General features: G+C 41.7%; 1 protein-coding gene across 1 annotated transcript; it reads right to left on the bottom strand.

Annotated features, from left to right (window-relative positions):
• Nucleotides 1-896: 896 nt before the first annotated feature.
• Nucleotides 897-2951, bottom strand: LOC124021744 (oocyte zinc finger protein XlCOF22-like). Its single transcript, XM_046336875.1, has 3 exons — nucleotides 2908-2951; nucleotides 1393-1871; nucleotides 897-922 (listed from the first exon to the last, which is right to left on the bottom strand). Exons 1-3 carry the CDS (start codon nucleotides 2949-2951, stop codon nucleotides 897-899), a joined length of 549 nt encoding a protein of 182 aa, XP_046192831.1.
• Nucleotides 2952-20773: the final 17822 nt, after the last annotated feature.

Here is a 20773-nt window from a genome sequence, read left to right as displayed (position 1 = left end):
TAGCGGGAGAGCTGGCCAAGGACGGCACGTTCAAGAGTTTTGGAGAGAAAAGAAAGAAGGGATACTGGTCTGTAATTGTTGACATCGGAGGGATCGAGTGTAGGTTTTTTCAGAAGGGGTGCAACTCATTAGCACTTGGATGTAGTAAAGAAATACTGGAGTGATGTAGATTTGTTTATAAAATGTATTATAGACCAATTTATTATACTGCTTTAATTATACTATCCCGAAACCGAAGGTAGATTGGACAAAACCAAATGTACATTGGACGTCGGCATAGTCTTGTTTTCAAAGTCATGTTGCTAGATGGGATAGTCTTGTTTTCAAAGTCATTTTGCTAGATGGGATAATCTTGTTTTCAAAGTCATGTTGCTAGTTGGGATAGTCTTGTTTTCAAAGTCATGTTGCTAGATGGGATAGTCTTGTTTTCAAAGTCATGTTGCTAGATGGGATAGTCTTGTTTTCAAAGTCATGTTGCTAGATGGGATAGTCTTGTTTTCAAAGTCATGTTGCTAGATGGGATAGCCCCAATGTCAAAACAGTTTTAACGTGTCCATATCAATCACCAATATGCAGAAACAGTTTGAGATATATTGAAAACCTAAACATAAAATGTACACAAACATCTGCCACAATATTACTTGTATCCTTTTTAAACAAGCTCCTTATAAACTGCACAAGCACCAAAAACACTGTTGTTTTGACAAGTAGCAATAAATCACTGATATCGATTAGGGGGGAAATCAGGTTGTACGTGCTGTTGAAACTGACACAACTAAACAAAACACCTGAAAATGGGAGATATATTTTACCTCACTGGTTAGAGGACAACCTGCAGAAGACAGTCAGCTACATTTTGGAGGGATGCGTTTCAATTATATGTCTCCAAAATTAAACTAGCAGCTCAAACACCACACGGAATCTGGGAATAATGTGTACATCACTGGTTAGAGGACAACTTGTAGACAACAGCTAGCTACATTTTGATGCATTTGAATTCAAGTGGGTTGCCAACGAGGTAAGTGTAACACAACACGTTTTTGGTTAAATAATACTCTTTCAATACAGAGCCTGGATTTTTCCCCTGATGAGGCTCATATCCACATGACACTTAAATCAACAGAACATCATTAAAATACTCCTACTACAATGTTAAACCATTCTACATTGTGACATCATTAAAATACTCCTACTACAATGTTAAAACATTCTACATTGTGACATTATTTTATTGATATCATGGAACAACTTCTTCATGTATTTTCTGGTGTTTAATCAGAGATCTTTTATCAGAGTATCTCATGTCACATTGACTACAGCTATGAGGTTTCTCTCCTGTGTGTGTCCGCTGGTGCATAGTCAGACTGCTAGATGTAACAAAACTCCTCCCACATTGATCACAGCTATAAGGTTTCTCTCCTGTGTGTGTTCTCTGGTGTGATTTTAAATTTTTTGATGAAACAAAACTCTTTCCACAGTCAGAGCAGTGGTAAGGTTTTTCTCCTGTGTGGATTCTCTGATGTATTTTAAGATCTGCTAAAAAGATGAATCTCTGCCCACAGTCAGAGCAGCAATGAGGTTTCTCTCCAGTGTGTATTCTCTGGTGTATGGTCAGACAGCTAGATGTAACAAAACTCTTTCCACAGTGAGAGCAGTGGTAAGGTTTCTCACCAATGTGTATTCTCTGGTGTATGGTCAGACAGCTAGATGTAACAAAACTCTTCCCACATTGATCACAGCTATTAGGTTTCTCTCCTGTGTGGATTCTCTGGTGTATGGTCAGGTGGCTAGATGAGGTAAATCTTTTCCCACACTGATAACAGCTGTAAGGTTTCTCTCCTGTGTGTGTTCTCTGGTGTATGGTCAGGTGGCTAGATGAGGTAAATCTTTTCCCACACTGATAACAGCTGTAAGGTTTCTCCCCTGTGTGTGTTCTCTGGTGTGCTTTCAGGCTGCTTGTAACACTAAAACTCTTCCCACATTGATCACAGCTATTAGGTTTCTCTCCTGTATGTATTCTCTGATGTCTTTTAAGGCCAGCTGAAGAGGGGAATCTCTTCCCACAGTCAGAGCAGCGGTGAGGTTTCTTCCATGTGTGTCTCCGCTGGTGTTTGAAGTGTTCTGATGTGGAGACTCTTCTCTGTCTCCTCAGCATCATGAGGTTGTTGAGGCTCCCCAGAGGATCCACGATAGTCACGTCTCTCTCCTGTGTGAACAACAAAGTCAGACAGATGGTTAAAGGCCCACAACAGCAGAAATCCACTATAGAAATACCCATTTACCTAGAAACCTGGTTAAACTATCATTATGACATCATGGATGAATTCTAGAATATACTATATATCCTAGAAACCTGGTTAAACTATCATTATGACATCATGGATGAATTCTAGAATATACTATATATCCTAGAAACCTGGTTAGAAACCTGGTTAAACTATCATTATGACATCATGGGTGAATTCTATTTTCCATATTTGTCGCAGCTGGCCGTGACCGGGAGGTCCATGGGGCGATGCACAATTGGCCTAGCGATGCGCAATGAGACAAGGATATCCCAGTTAGATTTGGGTATGTCTTCTGCCTCTGGGGCTGAGCTACAGGCAGTTAGATTTGGGTTAGATGTCTTCAGGTGGAAATTGAGAACAAACCGATGCAGCCATAACAGGTTAACCTGTTAAGGATACCCCCCCACTTTGTGCAATTTCCGCCTGAAGGCATACCCTATTCTAACAGCCTGTAGCTCAGGCCCAGAAGCAGAAGAGATACCCTATTCTAACAGCCTGTAGCTCAGGCCCAGAAGCAGAAGACATACCCTATTCTAACAGCCTGTAGCTCAGGCCCAGAAGCAGAAGACATACCCTATTCTAACAGCCTGTAGCTCAGGCCCAGAAGCAGAAGACATACCCTATTCTAACAGCCTGTAGCTCCAGGACCTGAAGCGAAGACATACCCTATTCTAACAGCCTGTAGCTCAGGCCCAGAAGCAGAAGACATACCCTATTGTAACAGCCTGTAGCTCAGGCCCAGAAGCAGAAGACATACCCTATTCTAACAGCCTGTAGCTCAGGCCCAGAAGCAAGGATATGCATATTCTTGTTACCATTTGATTAAAAACACTCTGAAGTTTGTGTAAATGTGAATTGAATGTAGGAGAAGATAACACAATAGATCTGGTAGAAGAAAATACAAGGAAATAAACAGGCGTTTTTCAGTTATTTTATTGTTGTAGCATCTTTAAAATCAACTAGAACATCAAAATATTCAGTTATGCTACTGTGGATACTTTCAAATGAGAGACTAACCAGGAAACAGTATTTGCCCAAAGTTTCAGACAGATACCTCTAGGAATGAGTGAGGTACATGGCATTGGGTATGTAGTCACCCAGGTGTCCCTCACAAGTTTCCCAAATGTACCCAAGTGGCCGAATTGGTACATGGGTACATTGCTGAAAATAACTATATACAAAATACAAAAAAATTATTCAAACATACCGGAAAAATATATTTTGAAAAATTGAAGAAAAAAATGAACATTTCAAAAAAAAAAATTATAACAATGGGTAACTATTTACAGGTTCAATGTTCAATAATGTGAAGAGCCTCTACACAATATTGTGCTTCTGATGCCACAGCGCATAGCAGTCTCTTTCTGCTGTGAAGCAGAGGGTCACTGAACAGGTGTTGCAGCCGACAGAGGATTTCTTTTTGCAAAGAGCACAACGAAGCCTCCTTACTGAATTCCTTTTGCACTCATTCTCGTCTGCAATAAGGAATTTCAGCATGTGCAAACCACTGGTTGAAGGAGCAGAAGGGACAGAGGTAGAGGGGACTGAAGGTGCTGCAGTGGACCTGCTGTAGCTAGCAAGCTCACGGACTCTGTTAGCGGATGGCACACTTCCCCTCTTCCTCTTCTTTGTCGGTCCTCTAGACGGCCCGGGAGGTGTGGAGCCAGAGACAGCAGGGGTACAGCTGGATGAACCAGCTTCAGAGGGGGATGGACAAATTGGCACTGGGGGCTCCCAGTCGGGGTCAGTGCCACTGTGAAAGAAAATGTTCAGTTAGAATAGTTTCACATATGAGCCCTGCATCAACAGGTATAATAAACACACACATTATATATATATATATATATTATGAGTACAGGGAACATAAAGTGCTGTTCCATTTCACTTTGTTGTGGGCTTGTCTGTGTTTGCCTACATTCTACACCATACAATTAATTTATACATATATACACACACACACATATATATATATATATGTGTGTGTACACACACACACACACACACACACACACACACAGGCTATGGGTTGTTCTCATACATACAAACAGACCCTCGCTCACAATGACTAGCCAACACCGCCAGCATTCAAAAGCACCGCCAGCACTCAAAAGTGACCAAAACATCAGCCAGGAAGCATAGGAACTGAGAAGTGGTCTGTGGCCCCCACCTGCAGAACCACTCCTTTATTGGGAGTGTCTTGCTAATTGCCTATAATTTCCACCTGTTGTCTATTCCATTTGCACAACAGCATGTGAAATGTATTGTCAATCAGTGTTGCTTCCTAAGTGGACAGTTTGATTTGATTAGAGTTACATTGTGGGGCAATAAAAGTATTTAGTCAGCCACCAATTGTGCAAGTTCTCCCGCTTAAAAAGACGAGGGGCCTGTAATTTGTAAACATACATATATATATATTGTGCAAGTTCTCCCACTTAAAAAGACGAGGGGCCTGTAATTTGTAAACATACATATATATATATTGTGCAAGTTCTCCCACTTAAAAAGATGAGGGGCCTGTAATTTGTAAACATACATACATATATATATTGTGCAAGTTCTCCTGCTTAAAAAGATGAGGCAAAAACTTATTTTCCACCATAATTTGCAAATAAATTCATTAAAAATCCTACAACGTGATTTTCTGGATTTTTTTCTCATTTTGTCTGTCATAGTTGTAGTGTGTAGTGTCTGTCATAGTGTGTAGTGTCTGTCATAGTGTGTAGTGTCTGTCATAGTAGTAGTGTCTGTCATAGTGGTAGTGTGTAGTGTGTCATAGTGGTAGTGTGTCATAGTGGTAGTGTGTAGTGTGTCATAGTGGTAGTGTGTCATAGTGGTAGTGTGTAGTGTGTCATAGTGGTAGTGTGTAGTGTGTCATAGTGGTAGTGTGTAGTGTCTCATAGTGGTAGTGTGTAGTGTCTCATAGTGGTAGTGTGTAGTGTCTCATAGTGGTAGTGTGTAGTGTCTGTCATAGTGGTAGTGTCTGTCATAGTGTGTAGTGTCTGTCATAGTGTGTAGTGTCTGTCATAGTGTATAGTGTCTGTCATAGTGTATAGTGTCTGTCATAGTGTGTAGTGTCTGTCATAGTGTGTAGTGTCTGTCATAGTGTGTAGTGTCTGTCATAGTGTGTAGTGTCTGTCATAGTGTGTAGTGTCTGTCATAGTGTGTAGTGTCTGTCATAGTGTGTAGTGTCTGTCATAGTGTGTAGTGTCTGTCATAGTGTGTAGTGTCTGTCATAGTGTGTAGTGTCTGTCATAGTGTGTAGTGTCTGTCATAGTGTGTAGTGTCTGTCATAGTGTGTAGTGTCTGTCATAGTGTGTAGTGTCTGTCATAGTGTGTAGTGTCTGTCATAGTGTGTAGTGTCTGTCATAGTGTGTAGTGTCTGTCATAGTGTGTAGTGTCTGTCATAGTGTGTAGTGTCTGTCATAGTGTGTAGTGTCTGTCATAGTTGTAGTGTCTGTCATAGTTGTAGTGTCTGTCATAGTTGTAGTGTCTGTCATAGTAGTAGTGTGTAGTGTCTGTCATAGTAGTAGTGTGTAGTGTCTGTCATAGTTGTAGTGTGTAGTGTCTGTCATAGTTGTAGTGTGTAGTGTCTGTCATAGTTGTAGTGTGTAGTGTGTCATAGTTGTAGTGTGTAGTGTGTCATAGTTGTAGTGTCTGTCATAGTAGTAGTGTGTAGTGTCTGTCATAGTAGTAGTGTGTAGTGTCTGTCATAGTAGTAGTGTGTAGTGTCTGTCATAGTAGTAGTGTGTAGTGTCTGTCATAGTAGTAGTGTGTAGTGTCTGTCATAGTAGTAGTGTGTAGTGTCTGTCATAGTAGTAGTGTGTAGTGTCTGTCATAGTTGTAGTGTCTGTCATAGTTGTAGTGTCTGTCATAGTAGTAGTGTGTAGTGTCTGTCATAGTAGTAGTGTGTAGTGTCTGTCATAGTTGTAGTGTGTAGTGTCTGTCATAGTTGTAGTGTGTAGTGTCTGTCATAGTGTGTAGTGTCTGTCATAGTAGTAGTGTGTAGTGTCTGTCATAGTAGTAGTGTGTAGTGTCTGTCATAGTTGTAGTGTGTAGTGTCTGTCATAGTTGTAGTGTGTAGTGTCTGTCATAGTGTGTAGTGTCTGTCATAGTGTGTAGTGTCTGTCATAGTGTGTAGTGTGTAGTGTCTGTCATAGTAGTAGTGTGTAGTGTCTGTCATAGTAGTAGTGTGTAGTGTCTGTCATAGTAGTAGTGTGTAGTGTCTGTCATAGTTGTAGTGTCTGTCATAGTGTGTAGTGTCTGTCATAGTAGTAGTGTGTAGTGTCTGTCATAGTTGTAGTGTGTAGTGTCTGTCATAGTAGTAGTGTGTAGTGTCTGTCATAGTCATAGTTGTAGTGTCTGTCATAGTAGTAGTGTGTAGTGTCTGTCATAGTAGTAGTGTGTAGTGTCTGTCATAGTAGTAGTGTCTGTCATAGTTGTAGTGTCTGTCATAGTTGTAGTGTCTGTCATAGTTGTAGTGTCTGTCATAGTTGTAGTGTCTGTCATAGTTGTAGTGTCTGTCATAGTTGTAGTGTCTGTCATAGTTGTAGTGTCTGTCATAGTTGTAGTGTCTGTCATAGTTGTAGTGTCTGTCATAGTTGTAGTGTCTGTCATAGTTGTAGTGTCTGTCATAGTTGTAGTGTGTAGTGTCTGTCATAGCCTGTAATTACAGGTCTCTCATCTGTTTTGGTTGGTGATCAAATACTAATATCATGCAATAAAATGCTAATTAATTACTTAAAAATCATACAATGTGATTTTCTGGATTTTTGTTTTAGATTCAGTCTCTCACAGTTGAAGTGTACCTATGATAAAAATTACAGACCTCTACGTGCTTTGTAAGTAGGAAAACCTGCAAAATCGGCAGTGTATCAATACCTGTTCTCCCCACTGTATATAAATCAATAAAACAAATCTCAAATTAATATGCAACCATTTAAACAACTGCATTAGCATGAGAAACAAAAACATTTTTTACTTACTGATCGAAAAGTGTATCTTCTTCCAAAAACATGTCATCCGCGCTGGAATCCAAACTCAGATCACTCACAGAGTCCTCATCCATTCCTTCTGTGTCACTCTCAATTTCTGCAAAAATATCATCATGTTTATACTTGGACCTTTGATTTCGCTTTTCCACTCTTAGTAGCCATGTTTAACTATTTCAGATTTGAGAACAAATGTGCTTTTCTTTCACAAACAAGGACATTTGTGACCCCAAACTTTTCAACAGTACTGTATATATAGAAATACACGTTTAAAATGTGTACCAATCGATTGGTCAAAAGAACAGGTGACTGAGTCAAACAAGATTTTTATTAGTCGGGGACAGTCCCACTGGTAAAAGATACCAGTCCATCTTCATATCAACTAACAGAACTCTGCTGGTTGTCCTGGTAACAGATACTAGTCCATCTTCATATCAACTAACAGAACTCTGCTGGTTGTCCTGGTAACAGATACCAGTCCATCTTCATATCAACTAACAGAACTCTGCTGGTTGTCCTGGTAACAGATACCAGTCCATCTTCATATCAACTAACAGAACTCTGCTGGTTGTCCTGGTAACAGATACCAGTCCATCTTCATATCAACTAACAGAACTCTGCTGGTTGTCCTGGTAACAGATACCAGTCCATCTTCATATCAACTAACAGAACTCTGCTGGTTGTCCTGGTAACAGATACCAGTCCATCTTCATATCAACTAACAGAACTCTGCTGGTTGTCCTGGTAACAGATACCAGTCCATCTTCATATCAACTAACAGAACTCTGCTGGTTGTCCTGGTAACAGATACCAGATCTATTGTATTTGTTCAAACTAAACAACAGCACTTACTTTTATGTGTCAAATCTGATCCGGTCTTCTCTCCTCCTCCTCTCACAGTTCCACTCAGCCCCGTTGCTTTCCTGCAGTCCACCAGCAGCAGACAACCTCTTCATCCCGGGAGAGGCACAACACTGGGACTCCGGGAGGACGGAAGGGCTAGCGTTGTCCTGGTAACCATAAAGAGGGGACACAGACACATCATTATGGATGCTGATGTCACCGTTGACATAAAGTGCTTTACAGAAACCCAGCCCAGACCACAATAGACCAAGCTGTATGCTAGGCCAGACCAAGCTGTATGCTAGGCCAGACCAAGCTGTATGCTAGGCCAGACCAAGCTGTATGCTAGGCCAGACCAAGCTGTATGCTAGGCCAGACCAAGCTGTATGCTAGGCCAGACCAAGCTGTATGCTAGGCCAGACCAAGCTGTATGCTAGACCAGACCAAGCTGTATGCTAGACCAGACCAAGCTGTATGCTAGACCAGACCAAAGCTGTATGCTAGGCCAGCCCAAGCTGTATGCTAGGCCAGCCCAAGCTGTATGCTAGACCAGACCAAAGCTGTATGCTAGACCAGACCAAAGCTGTATGCTAGACCAGACCAAGCTGTATGCTAGACCAGACCAAGCTGTATGCTAGACCAGACCAAAGCTGTATGCTAGACCAGACCAAAGCTGTATGCTAGACCAGACCAAAGCTGTATGCTAGACCAGACCAAAGCTGTATGCTAGACCAGACCAAAGCTGTATGCTAGACCAGACCAAAGCTGTATGCTAGACCAGACCAAAGCTGTATGCTAGACCAGACCAAAGCTGTATGCTAGACCAGACCAAAGCTGTATGCTAGACCAGACCAAGCTGTATGCTAGGCCAGCCCAAGCTGTATGCTAGGCCAGCCCAAAGCTGTATGCTAGGCCAGCCCAAAGCTGTATGCTAGGCCAGCCCAAAGCTGTATGCTAGGCCAGCCCAAAGCTGTATGCTAGGCCAGCCCAAAGCTGTATGCTAGGCCAGCCCAAGCTGTATGCTAGACCAGACCAAGCTGTATGCTAGACCAGACCAAAGCTGTATGCTAGACCAGACCAAAGCTGTATGCTAGACCAGACCAAAGCTGTATGCTAGACCAGACCAAAGCTGTATGCTAGACCAGACCAAAGCTGTATGCTAGACCAGACCAAAGCTGTATGCTAGACCAGACCAAAGCTGTATGCTAGACCAGACCAAAGCTGTATGCTAGACCAGACCAAAGCTGTATGCTAGACCAGACCAAAGCTGTATGCTAGACCAGACCAAAGCTGTATGCTAGACCAGACCAAAGCTGTATGCTAGACCAGACCAAAGCTGTATGCTAGACCAGACCAAAGCTGTATGCTAGACCAGACCAAGCTGTATGCTAGACCAGACCAAGCTGTATGCTAGACCAGACCAAGCCTTATGCTAGGCCAGACCAAGCTGTATGCTAGGCCAGACCAAGCTGTATGCTAGACCAGACCAAAGCTGTATGCTAGACCAGACCAAAGCTGTATGCTAGACCAGACCAAAGCTGTACCATCTGGTGTTCTGATGTGGAGAGACTCTTCTCTGCCTCTTCAGCTTCATGAGGTTGTTGAGGCTCCCCAGAGGATCCACGATTGTCACGTCTCTCTCCTGTGTGAATGAGAACATCAAATGCTTAGCAGGACAGGAAAATGGTCCAATTCACACACTAATCAAGAGAACATCCCTGGTAAATCATTACTGCCTCCGATCTGTCGGACTCAAACTGAAAAATGGATACTCTTAGTGTTTTGTATCCGTAAATAAAAATTAAAAATAAAAACAAGAAAATGGCACCATCTGGTCTGCTTAATATAAGGAATTTGAAATGATTTATATTTTAAGTACATTTTAGACTTTTACTCAAGTAGTATTTTACTGGGTGATTCACTTTTACTTGAGTAATTTTCTATTGAGGTATCTTTACTTTTACTCAAGTATGACAATTGCGTACTTTTCCCCCCACCACTGTGATGCAAATGTTAAAGGGCCGTTCCACAAAATGGATGCCTTTTGCGTCCCTTCGACATTTTAACTATACATTTATACACTGTATATTATATTTTAAACGCCTGTTATAATAGATTAAGTGCACGTTAATATAGACCACATGGAAAATTCAATAAATCAAATTTTGAAGTTCCAAAAATATCTGTACCAATGGCAGATTGCCCCTTAAACAATTCCTACAGTACTGAACAACATACTAAAGTGTAGAACTTCAGTATAATGCCTTTTTTTTAAATACATTATTTCAACAACTGCATAGTGCCCCTGTTTATAAAACAGTACTCACTGGTGGTAATCGGATGTTCGGTCTCGTCTTCTTTTATTGAGAAATCCTCCTCTTTTACTTCAAAATGTTCTTCCTCCTTTTTGATTCTGAAAGCTCCTACCCCTTTTTCCACTTTGACAACCTCGTTCCCATATTCCTCTTTCACTGTAATATCATCCTCTTGTTTCACTGTAATATCATCCTCTTGTTTCACTGTAATATCATCCTCTTCTTTCATTCTTCAAGCTTCTTTGCCTCCTTTCACCAGTTTCTTTCTCCGTCGAGATTAGTGAGTTTATGCTCCGGGAGATTAGCCTAGTGCAGCATCAATGTAACACATTTGCTAATTTAACAAGCCAATTACGTTTAAATGAACCAGTAGATAGGTAAACAGAATTATGTTCAAAACACTAAGAGTAATATACACAAGATTAGGTCTAAAGAGCTTCAATTTGTAGGTTTGCTAGCAAAGCACCGCGTGGGTAAACCAGGAACATTTTGTCGCTGTTGAAGAAGTCTCCAGTTCCGTCCACTAGATAATACGTCACGCAAGAAGCATCACCTGAAAAATTCATATCGCCATCTGCTGACTGGAGTGGGTAACGCAAATTGGAAAAATATGAATTACAATGTTCAGTCTGGCAAGCAATGTCATACGAAGTCATTTAAAAAATAACCAGATGTTATGTTTTTACTTCTTACAGCCAATACTTTCCTCCAGGATTGGCCTGCCTATTAGGCAGGATGCTCCATTGGTTCTCCAAGATGGCGTAGCAGTCGAACGTCGTGTCGTGTCCCTTGTATATATCGTTTTTAAAATATTTTTTAAACATATTTTTCTTCGCATATCTTTTAAAACATTTTGTTAAACCTACCTGTACATGACCATCTGATCATTTATCACTCCAGTGTTAATCTGCAAAATTGTAATTATTCGCCTACCTACATTTACATTTACATTTAAGTCATTTAGCAGACGCTCTTATCCAGAGCGACTTACAAATTGGTGCATTCACCTTATGACATCCAGTGGGACAGTCACTTAACAATAGTGCATCATGCCTTTTGCACTCAATGTATATTGACTCCCTTTTTTTCCTACTGTGTTATTGACTTGTTAATAGTTTACTCCATGTGTAACTCTGTGTTGTCTGCTCACACTGCTATGCTTTATCTTGGCCAGGTCGCAGTTGCAAATGAGAACTTGTTCTCAACTAGCCTACCTGGTTAAACAAAGGTGAAATACATTTTTTTTAAAGGTGACAGATAGAATAGGGTGCCATACTCCGAGCTAAATTGACCAAGGCTCATCACGAACAACACATAACACTTCATATAATGCTGCCCAAATACAATGAAAACTTCTCTCACCCAGTGGCATATGGGCTATTTAGGTGAGCGTTGGTGTCTCCCATCTCCACAGAGGAACACTAGATCTCTGTCAGAGTCTCGGTAACCTCCCAGACCAAGGCCCTTCTCCCCTGATTGCTCAGTTTGGCCAGGCGGCCCGCTCTAGGAAGAGCCTTGGTGGTTCGAAACCTCTCCTTTTAGGAACGATGGAGGCCACTGTGTTCTTTGGGAACTTCAATGCGGCAGAATTATTATTTTTTTGTCTCCCTTCCCCATATCTGTGTCGGACCTCTACGGGCAATTCCTTCCACCTCATCTCAAGGATGATTAATGGAAACAAGATGCACCTGAGCTCAATTTCGATTCTCATAGCAAAGGGTCTGAATACTTATGTAAATAAGTTATTTCTGTTTAAATATATATACATTTGTAATCATTTCTAAAAACCTGAATACTTTCCAAAAGCACTGTATGTATAAACATATATTTTCCTTTGTTTTCCACTAACCCTACCACCCCTTCCCTGATTGGAGGAAACTAATGCACAGCAACTATTAGGCTTCTACGTCCAGCTCATACATACTATGTACATTTTAGACACAATGAATTATACAATAGTTATATTTAGTTTGTTTTTAATCCTATCCTTCAGTCACCCTAAACCTCTCCCATCTATCTCTGAAGACCATCCAGTCCTATCCTTCAGTTACCCTAAACCTCTCCCATCTATCTCTGAAGACCATCCAGTCCTATCCTTCAGTTACCCTAAACCTCTCCCATCTATCTCTGAAGACCATCCAGTCCTATCCTTCAGTTACCCTAAACCTCTCCCATCTATCTCTGAAGACCATCCAGTCCTATCCTTCAGTTACCCTAAACCTCTCCCATCTATCTCTGAAGACCATCCAGTCCTATCCTTCAGTTACCCTAAACCTCTCCCATCTATCTCTGAAGACCATCCAGTCCTATCCTTCAGTTACCCTAAACCTCTCCCATCTATCTCTGAAGACCATCCAGTCCTATCCTTCAGTTACCCTAAACCTCTCCCATCTATCTCTGAAGACCATCCAGTCCTATCCTTCAGTTACCCTAAACCTCTCCCATCTATCTCTGAAGACCATCCAGTCCTATCCTTCAGTTACCCTAAACCTCTCCCATCTATCTCTGAAGACCATCCAGTCCTATCCTTCAGTTACCCTAAACCTCTCCCATCTATCTCTGAAGACCATCCAGTCCTATCCTTCAGTTACCATAAACCTCTCACATCTATCTCTGAAGACCATCCAGTCCTATCCTTCAGTTACCCTAAACCTCTCCCATCTATCTCTGAAGACCATCCAGTCCTATCCTTCAGTTACCCTAAACCTCTCCCATCTATCTCTGAAGACCATCCAGTCCTATCCTTCAGTTACCCTAAACCTCTCCCATCTATCTCTGAAGAACATCCAGTCCTATCCTTCAGTTACCCTAAACCTCTCCCATCTATCTCTGAAGACCATCCAGTCCTATCCTTCAGTTACCCTAAACCTCTCCCATCTATCTCTGAAGACCATCCAGTCCTATCCTTCAGTTACCCTAAACCTCTCCCATCTATCTCTGAAGACCATCCAGTCCTATCCTTCAGTTACCCTAAACCTCTCCCATCTATCTCTGAAGACCATCCAGTCCTATCCTTCAGTTACCCTAAACCTCTCCCATCTATCTCTGAAGACCATCCAGTCCTATCCTTCAGTTACCCTAAACCTCTCCCATCTATCTCTGAAGACCACCCCGTTTGATTTCTATTTGCCATATATTATTAACTGTGATGTTTCACAAAAGTTCTTGACCTTTATATTCTCATAGTTTCTGCAGATTGTAAATTAAAAATAAACATGTTTGCTAAATGTATTATTATATTATTGATCAATTGACTATGACTTTTCAAATCCCCCAGTAGTGCTGTCTGCAGAGTTAGCTCCAGGTAAATGTTGCCATTCCTTGACATGCGACCAAAAACAAGCTACATTTGGACAGTACTAAAACAAATGATCTAATGATTCTGCCTCTTCGCAGCTAAATCTGCAGAGAGGTTCATTGTGTCCCCCATATATAGAACATCGTATTGGTTGCATGAATTTTGTATAATAATTCAAATTGAAAAGTTCCAAGTTTTGAATCTTGCGTCATTCATAATTTTGGCTTTTCATAGCCGATCATTAAGCTTATCTCTACAGGTCAGGGTTCCATAGCCGCAGGTAGAACAGTTGAAACTGGAGCAGCAGCACGGCCAGGTGGACTGGGGACAGTAAGGGGTCATCATGTCAGGTAGTCCTGGGGCTCAGGTCCTCCGAGAGAGAGAAAGAAAGAGAGAATTAGAGAGAGCATATGTGGGCTGTGCCAGAAGAACACTGTGTTTATTCCGGAGAAAAGTAGGTCAAAACACCAGGCGCATACAATGACCGGCCCAAAAACACAAACAGTCTGGAGAAATACAGAAAATAACACATCCACCGCCCGAACAGGAAGAGGCACCAATCTTCGATTTGTGCCTCAACGTAATCCTGTCTTGAAGCTCTGCGGGCTATTTCTTCTACCTCATGGCTTGGTTTTTGGTCTGACAGTCTCATAGCAAGGGGTCTGAATACTTACTGTTATGTAAATAAGGTATTTCTGCTTTTTGTCTTTTACTAAATTAGCTACATTTTCTAAAAACCTGTTTTTGCTTTCTCATATTGGGGTATTGTGTAGATTGCTGATAGAGAACCAGTTCAGAATATGTCATTTTTTTAAATCCATTTTAAAATAAGGCTGTAACTTAACAAAATGTGGAAAAAGTCAAGGGGTCTGAATACTTTCCGAATGCACTGTAGAAACATCACATTGAATATTTACCTCACTTTTGAAAAGCTCCCTGAGGAAAAAGGATTCCCAGATTATCTTTTAGATATTCTGTCTTCAGGATGTTCTAGGTTGATGGCTGTTGGAGAGTGGAGGGGCAGTTGAGTGAGCTGGGGACTTTTATTGCCCTGCCTCTGGGAGCCTGACAGCTTGTGACATGATGAGAGAGTTTGTTACCCCACTCCAGTCAGCAGATGGCAATGTGAGTCTATCAGGTGATGCTTCTTGCGTGACGTATAATCTAGTGGACGGGACAGGAGGCTTCTTCAACAGCGACAAAACGCTTCTGATTCAACCAACGCGGTGGTTTGCTATCGAACATTAAACTGAAACGTTGAAGCGTTTAAAGATAAACTTCTCCTTAAAACTTCTTAAGGCTCGAAACCCCTAGACAACATCCACTGAAATGGCAGAGCATGAAATTCATTTAGGCTAGGAACCCTAGACAACATCCGCTGAAATGTTCAGAGCATGAAATTCATTTAGGCTCGGAACCCATAGACAACATCCGCTGAAATGGCAGAGCATGAAATTCATTTAGGCTAGGAACCCCTAGACAACATCCGCTGAAATGGCAGAGCATGAAATTCATTTAGGCTAGGAACCCCTAGACAACATCCGCTGAAATGGCAGAGCATGAAATTAATTTAGGCTCGGAACCCATAGACAACATCCACTGAAATGGCAGAGCATGAAATTCATTTAGGCTAGGAACCCCTAGACAACATCCGCTGAAATGGCAGAGCATGCAATTCATTTAGGCTAGGAACCCCTAGACAACATCCACTGAAATGGCAGAGCATGGAATTCATTTAGGCTAGGAACCCCTAGACAACATCCGCTGAAATGTTCAGAGCATGAAATTAATTTAGGCTCGGAACCCCTAGACAACATCCACTGAAATGGCAGAGCATGAAATTCATTTAGGCTAGGAACCCTTAGACAACATCAGCTGAAATGGCAGAGCATGGAATTCATTTAGGCTAGGAACCCCTAGACAACATCCACTGAAATGGCAGAGCATGGAATTCATTTAGGCTAGGAACCCCTAGACAACATCAGCTGAAATGGCAGAGTGCGAAATTCAAAAACATTTTTGGGATTATTTAACTTTCATACATTCACAAGTGCAATACACCAAATTAAAGTTTAACTTCTTGTTAATCGTGTCCGATTTCAAAAAGGTTAAAGGTCACTTCAGGATACAGCTGTTACTCTACACTATCCCTAGACAATCCAGCAATGAGAGAAAATGTATAGAATATTTAGGGCTCTATCTAATTTTTTTTTAACCTAATTCCATTTTCTCCGTTTAGTTTTTCCAGATTTCTGACTTGTCCCTGTATGTCTGGTTTTCGCTCTCTAAATCACACTGTTAATACAATAACAACAACATTGGATGTTCTAAGTCCACAACAATACTTAAACCACATCAGGAGAACACTTTTGATGTCTGAGAAAAATCTAAGAAATGTTCATTTTTATGTGTAGATACCCTTTAATTCAAGTGGCACCAGCAAGAGCCTTGCTTGGTAAGTGGTGTCTCTGTAGCACACATGTGATTACAGAGTCTGCTGAACAAATCACAACTGGATTGATGCAAATAATCATGATATCATTCTGCAAGGTAGGCATAGACTACTTTGTAGCTAACATTTAATTGGCAAGGTTTTTTCACATTTGTTGTGGGCTTTTCCATCAACCAGAAGATGGTTGTCATTAGCATCATCGCTAACACCTACACATAGTGGATCATTAGCATCATCGCTAACAGCTACACATAGTGGATCATTAGAATCATCGCTAACAGCTACACATCATGGTAGACTGCACTCAGACAGGGGCATTTCCTAGCTGTTTAATCATGCTTTTCCATCAACCAGAAGATGGTTGCCATTAGCATCATCGCTAACAGCTACACATAGTGGTAGACTGCACTCAGACAGGGGCATTTCCTGGCTGTTTAATCTGGCTCTTCCATCAACCAGAAGATGGTTGCCATTAGCATCATCCTTAACAGCTACACATAGTGGATCATTAGCATCATCGCTAACAGCTGCACATAGTGGATCATTAGCATCATCGCTAACAGCTACACATAGTGGTAGACTGCACTCAGACAGGGGCATTTCCTGGCTGTTTAATCTGGCTTTTCCATCAACCAGAAGATGGTTGCCATTAGCATCATCGTTAACAGCTACACATAGTGGATCATTAGCATCATCGCTAACAGCTGCACATAGTGGATCATTAGCATCATCGCTAACAGCTACACATAGTGGTAGACTGCACTCAGACAGGGGCATTTCCTGGCTGTTTAATCTGTCTTTTCCATCAACCAGAAGATGGTTGCCATTAGCATCATCGCTAACAGCTACACATAGTGGTAGACTGCACTCAGACAGGGGCATTTCCTGGCTGTTTAATCTGGCTTTTCCATCAACCAGAAGATGGTTGCCATTAGCATCATCGCTAACAGCTACACATAGTTGTAGACTGCACTCAGACAGGGGCATTTCCTGGCTGTTTAATCTGGCTTTTCCATCAACCAGAAGATGGTTGTCATTAGAATCATCGCTAACAGCTACACATAGTGGTAGACTGCACTCAGACAGGGGCATTTCCTGGCTGTTTAATCTGGCTTTTCCATCAACCAGAAGATGGTTGCCATTAGCATCATCGCTAACAGCTACACATAGTGGATCATTAGCATCATCGCTAACAGCTACACATAGTGGATCATTAGAATCATCGCTAACAGCTACACATCATGGTAGACTGCACTCAGACAGGGGCATTTCCTAGCTGTTTAATCAGGCTTTTCCATCAACCAGAAGATGGTTGCCATTAGCATCATCGCTAACAGCTACACATAGTGGTAGACTGCACTCAGACAGGGGCATTTCCTGGCTGTTTAATCTGGCTTTTCCATCAACCTGAAGATGGTTGCCATTAGCATCATCGCTAACAGCTGCACATAGTGGATCATTAGCATCATCGCTAACAGCTACACATAGTGGTAGACTGCACTCAGACAGGGGCATTTCCTGGCTGTTTAATCAGGCTTTTCCATCAACCAGAAGATGGTTGCCATTAGCATCATCGCTAACAGCTACACATAGTGGTAGACTGCACTCAGACAGGGGCATTTCCTGGCTGTTTAATCTGGCTTTTCCATCAACCAGAAGATGGTTGCCATTAGCATCATCGCTAACAGCTACACATAGTGGTAGACTGCACTCAGACAGGGGCATTTCCTGGCTGTTTAATCTGACTTTTCCTTCAACCTGAAGATGGTTGCCATTAGCATCATCGCTAACAGCTAACAGCTACACATAGTGGATCATTAGCATGATCGCTAACAGCTGCACATAGTGGTAGACTGCACTCAGACAGGGGCATTTCCTGGCTGTTTAATCTGGCTTTTCCATCAACCAGAAGATAGTTGCCATTAGCATCATCGCTAACAGCTACACATAGTGGATCATTAGCATCATCGCTAACAGCTGCACATAGTGGTAGACTGCACTCAGACAGGGGCATTTCCTGGCTGTTTAATCTGGCTTTTCCATCAACCAGAAGATGGTTTCCAATAGCATCATCGTTAACAGCTACACATAGTGGATCATTAGCATCATCGCTAACAGCTGCACATAGTGGATCATTAGCATCATCGCTAACAGCTGCACATAGTGGATCATTAGCATCATCGCTAACAGCTACACATAGTGGTAGACTGCACTCAGACAGGGGCATTTCCTGGCTGTTTAATCTGGCTTTTCCATCAACCAGAAGATGGTTGCCATTAGCATCATCGCTAACAGCTACACATAGTGGTATACTGCACTCAGACAGGGGCATTTCCTGGCTGTTTAATCTGGCTTTTCCATCAACCAGAAGATGGTTGCCATTAGCATCATCGCTAACAGCTACACATAGTGGTAGACTGCACTCAGACAGGGGCATTTCCTGGCTGTTTAATCTGTCTTTTTCATCAACCAGAAGATGGTTGCCATTAGCATCATCGCTAACAGCTACACATAGTGGTAGACTGCACTCAGACAGGGCATTTCCTGGCTGTTTAATCTGGCTTTTCCATCAACCAGAAGATGGTTGTCATTAGCATCATCGCTAACAGCTACACATAGTGGCAGACTGCACTCAGACAGGGGCATTTCCTGGCTGTTTAATCTGGCTTTTCCATCAACCAGAAGATGGTTGTCATTAGCATCATCGCTAACAGCTACACATAGTGGCAGACTGCACTCAGACAGGGGCATTTCCTGGCTGTTTAATCTGGCTTTTCCATCAACCAGAAGATGGTTGTCATTAGCATCATCGCTAACAGCTACACATAGTGGTAGACTGCACTCAGACAGGGGCATTTCCTGGCTGTTTAATCTGGCTTTTCCATCAACCAGAAGATGGTTGTCATTAGCATCATCGCTAACAGCTACACATAGTGGTAGACTGCACTCAGACAGGGGCATTTCCTGGCTGTTTAATCTGTCTTTTCCATCAACCAGAAGATGGTTGTCATTAGCATCATCGCTAACAGCTACACATAATGGTAGACTGCACTCAGACAGGGGCATTTCCTGGCTGTTTAATCTGGCTTTTCCATCAACCAGAAGATGGTTGCCATTAGCATCATCGCTAACAGCTACACATAGTGGATCATTAGCATCATCGCTAACAGCTACACATAGTGGCAGACTGCACTCAGACAGGGGCATTTCCTGACTGTTTAATCTGGCTTTTCCATCAACCAGAAGATGGTTGCCATTAGCATCATCGCTAACAGCTACACATAGTGGCAGACTGCACTCAGACAGGGGCATTTCCTGGCTGTTTAATCTTCAAAAAGTTGAAGGGAAATACAAATCAAATAGTCAAATTTAACGACAATTTTCAGGCAGATGGTTCAGAATAACTATAACAAAAAATGAATACAAATTATACCAGGGCACTTTAGAGACTGGAAGGGTAAAGGGGCATGTGCTCTACACAGGTAGAGCCGTATCTGTCCATGTTACCTTTTGAAATGTGGGCACTGCTTCATGTTATGTATGCAACTGGGTGAGAAGTTTTCCTTGATTTTGGGCACCATTATGTGAGGTGTTATTATGTGTTTTTTATTTATTTTTCCCAAACTGCGTTACCCACTGCAGTCAGCAGATGGCGATATGAGTATTTCAGGTGATGCTTCTTGCGTGACGTACAATCTAGTGGACGGAACTGGAGGCTTCTTCAACAGCGACAAAGGCTTCTTATTCAACCAACGTTGTGGTTTGCTAGCGAACATTAAACCGAAACATTGAAGCGTTTAAGACAAATCTTGTGTATATTACTCTTAGTGTTTTAAACACAATTCTGTGTACATATCTACTCGTTCATTGAAACGTATATTGCTTGTTAAATTAGCTAATGTGGTAAATTGATATTGCATTAGGCTAATCGCACGGAACATGAGCTCACTAATCTCGACGGAGAAAGAAGCTCTGGTGAAAGGAGAGGAAGAAGCTTTCAGGATGAAAAGGGAGGAAGAGGAGTCTATCACATTGAAAGAAGAGGATGATATTACAGTGAAAGAGGAATATGGGAACGAGGTTGTGGAAGAGGACGAGGTAGAAGCTTTCAGAATCAAAAAGGAGGAAGATGCCGTAATTTTGAAAGAAGAGGAAGAACATTTTGGAGTAAAAGAGGAAGAGGAGGCTATCTCAATTAAAGTGGAGAAGGAAGACGTTTTGGGAGTGAAAAGGATGAGGCTGAAGATTCGAGTAAGACCAGTGAGCACTGACTTAAAAATGGGCACTAAATATGCATTTCTTGACCTAATGTGGGGTTTGAAAGGGTCATTCTACTGAAGTTCTACACTTTAATATGTTGTTCAGTACTCAATACATTGTTAAAGGTGCTATCCGTCATTGGTCCATATATTTTTGTGACTTTTCTATTAGATTTATTGAAATATCCATGTAGTCCACATTAATGTGCACTTCATCTAACAGGCTTTTCAGAATTCAACATTGGTGCATAATTTCTACTTAAATTGTCAAAGGGACGTAAAAGACACCCTTTTCGTGGAAAGACCCTTTTACATTTGCAACAGAAACAA

Source organism: Oncorhynchus gorbuscha, unplaced genomic scaffold (genome assembly GCF_021184085.1).
Source record: "Oncorhynchus gorbuscha isolate QuinsamMale2020 ecotype Even-year unplaced genomic scaffold, OgorEven_v1.0 Un_scaffold_1196, whole genome shotgun sequence".
In the NCBI taxonomy this organism is placed as follows: domain Eukaryota; kingdom Metazoa; phylum Chordata; class Actinopteri; order Salmoniformes; family Salmonidae; genus Oncorhynchus; species Oncorhynchus gorbuscha.
Note: the sequence above shows the minus strand (reverse complement) of the source record. Positions and strands in the feature narration are given on the sequence as shown.

Coding starts and splice junctions, on each gene's coding strand:
- LOC124021744 (XM_046336875.1), bottom strand. CDS start 2,951: ATGTCTTCGCTTCAGGTCCTGGAGCTACAGGCTGTTAGAATAGG. Junction 1,872..2,907: donor CTACAGGCTGTTAGAATAGG/GTATGTCTTCTG, acceptor TACCTCATCTAG/CCACCTGACCATACACCAGA. Junction 923..1,392: donor ACCTTATAGCTGTGATCAAT/GTGGGAGGAGTT, acceptor CATTATTCCCAG/ATTCCGTGTGGTGTTTGAGC.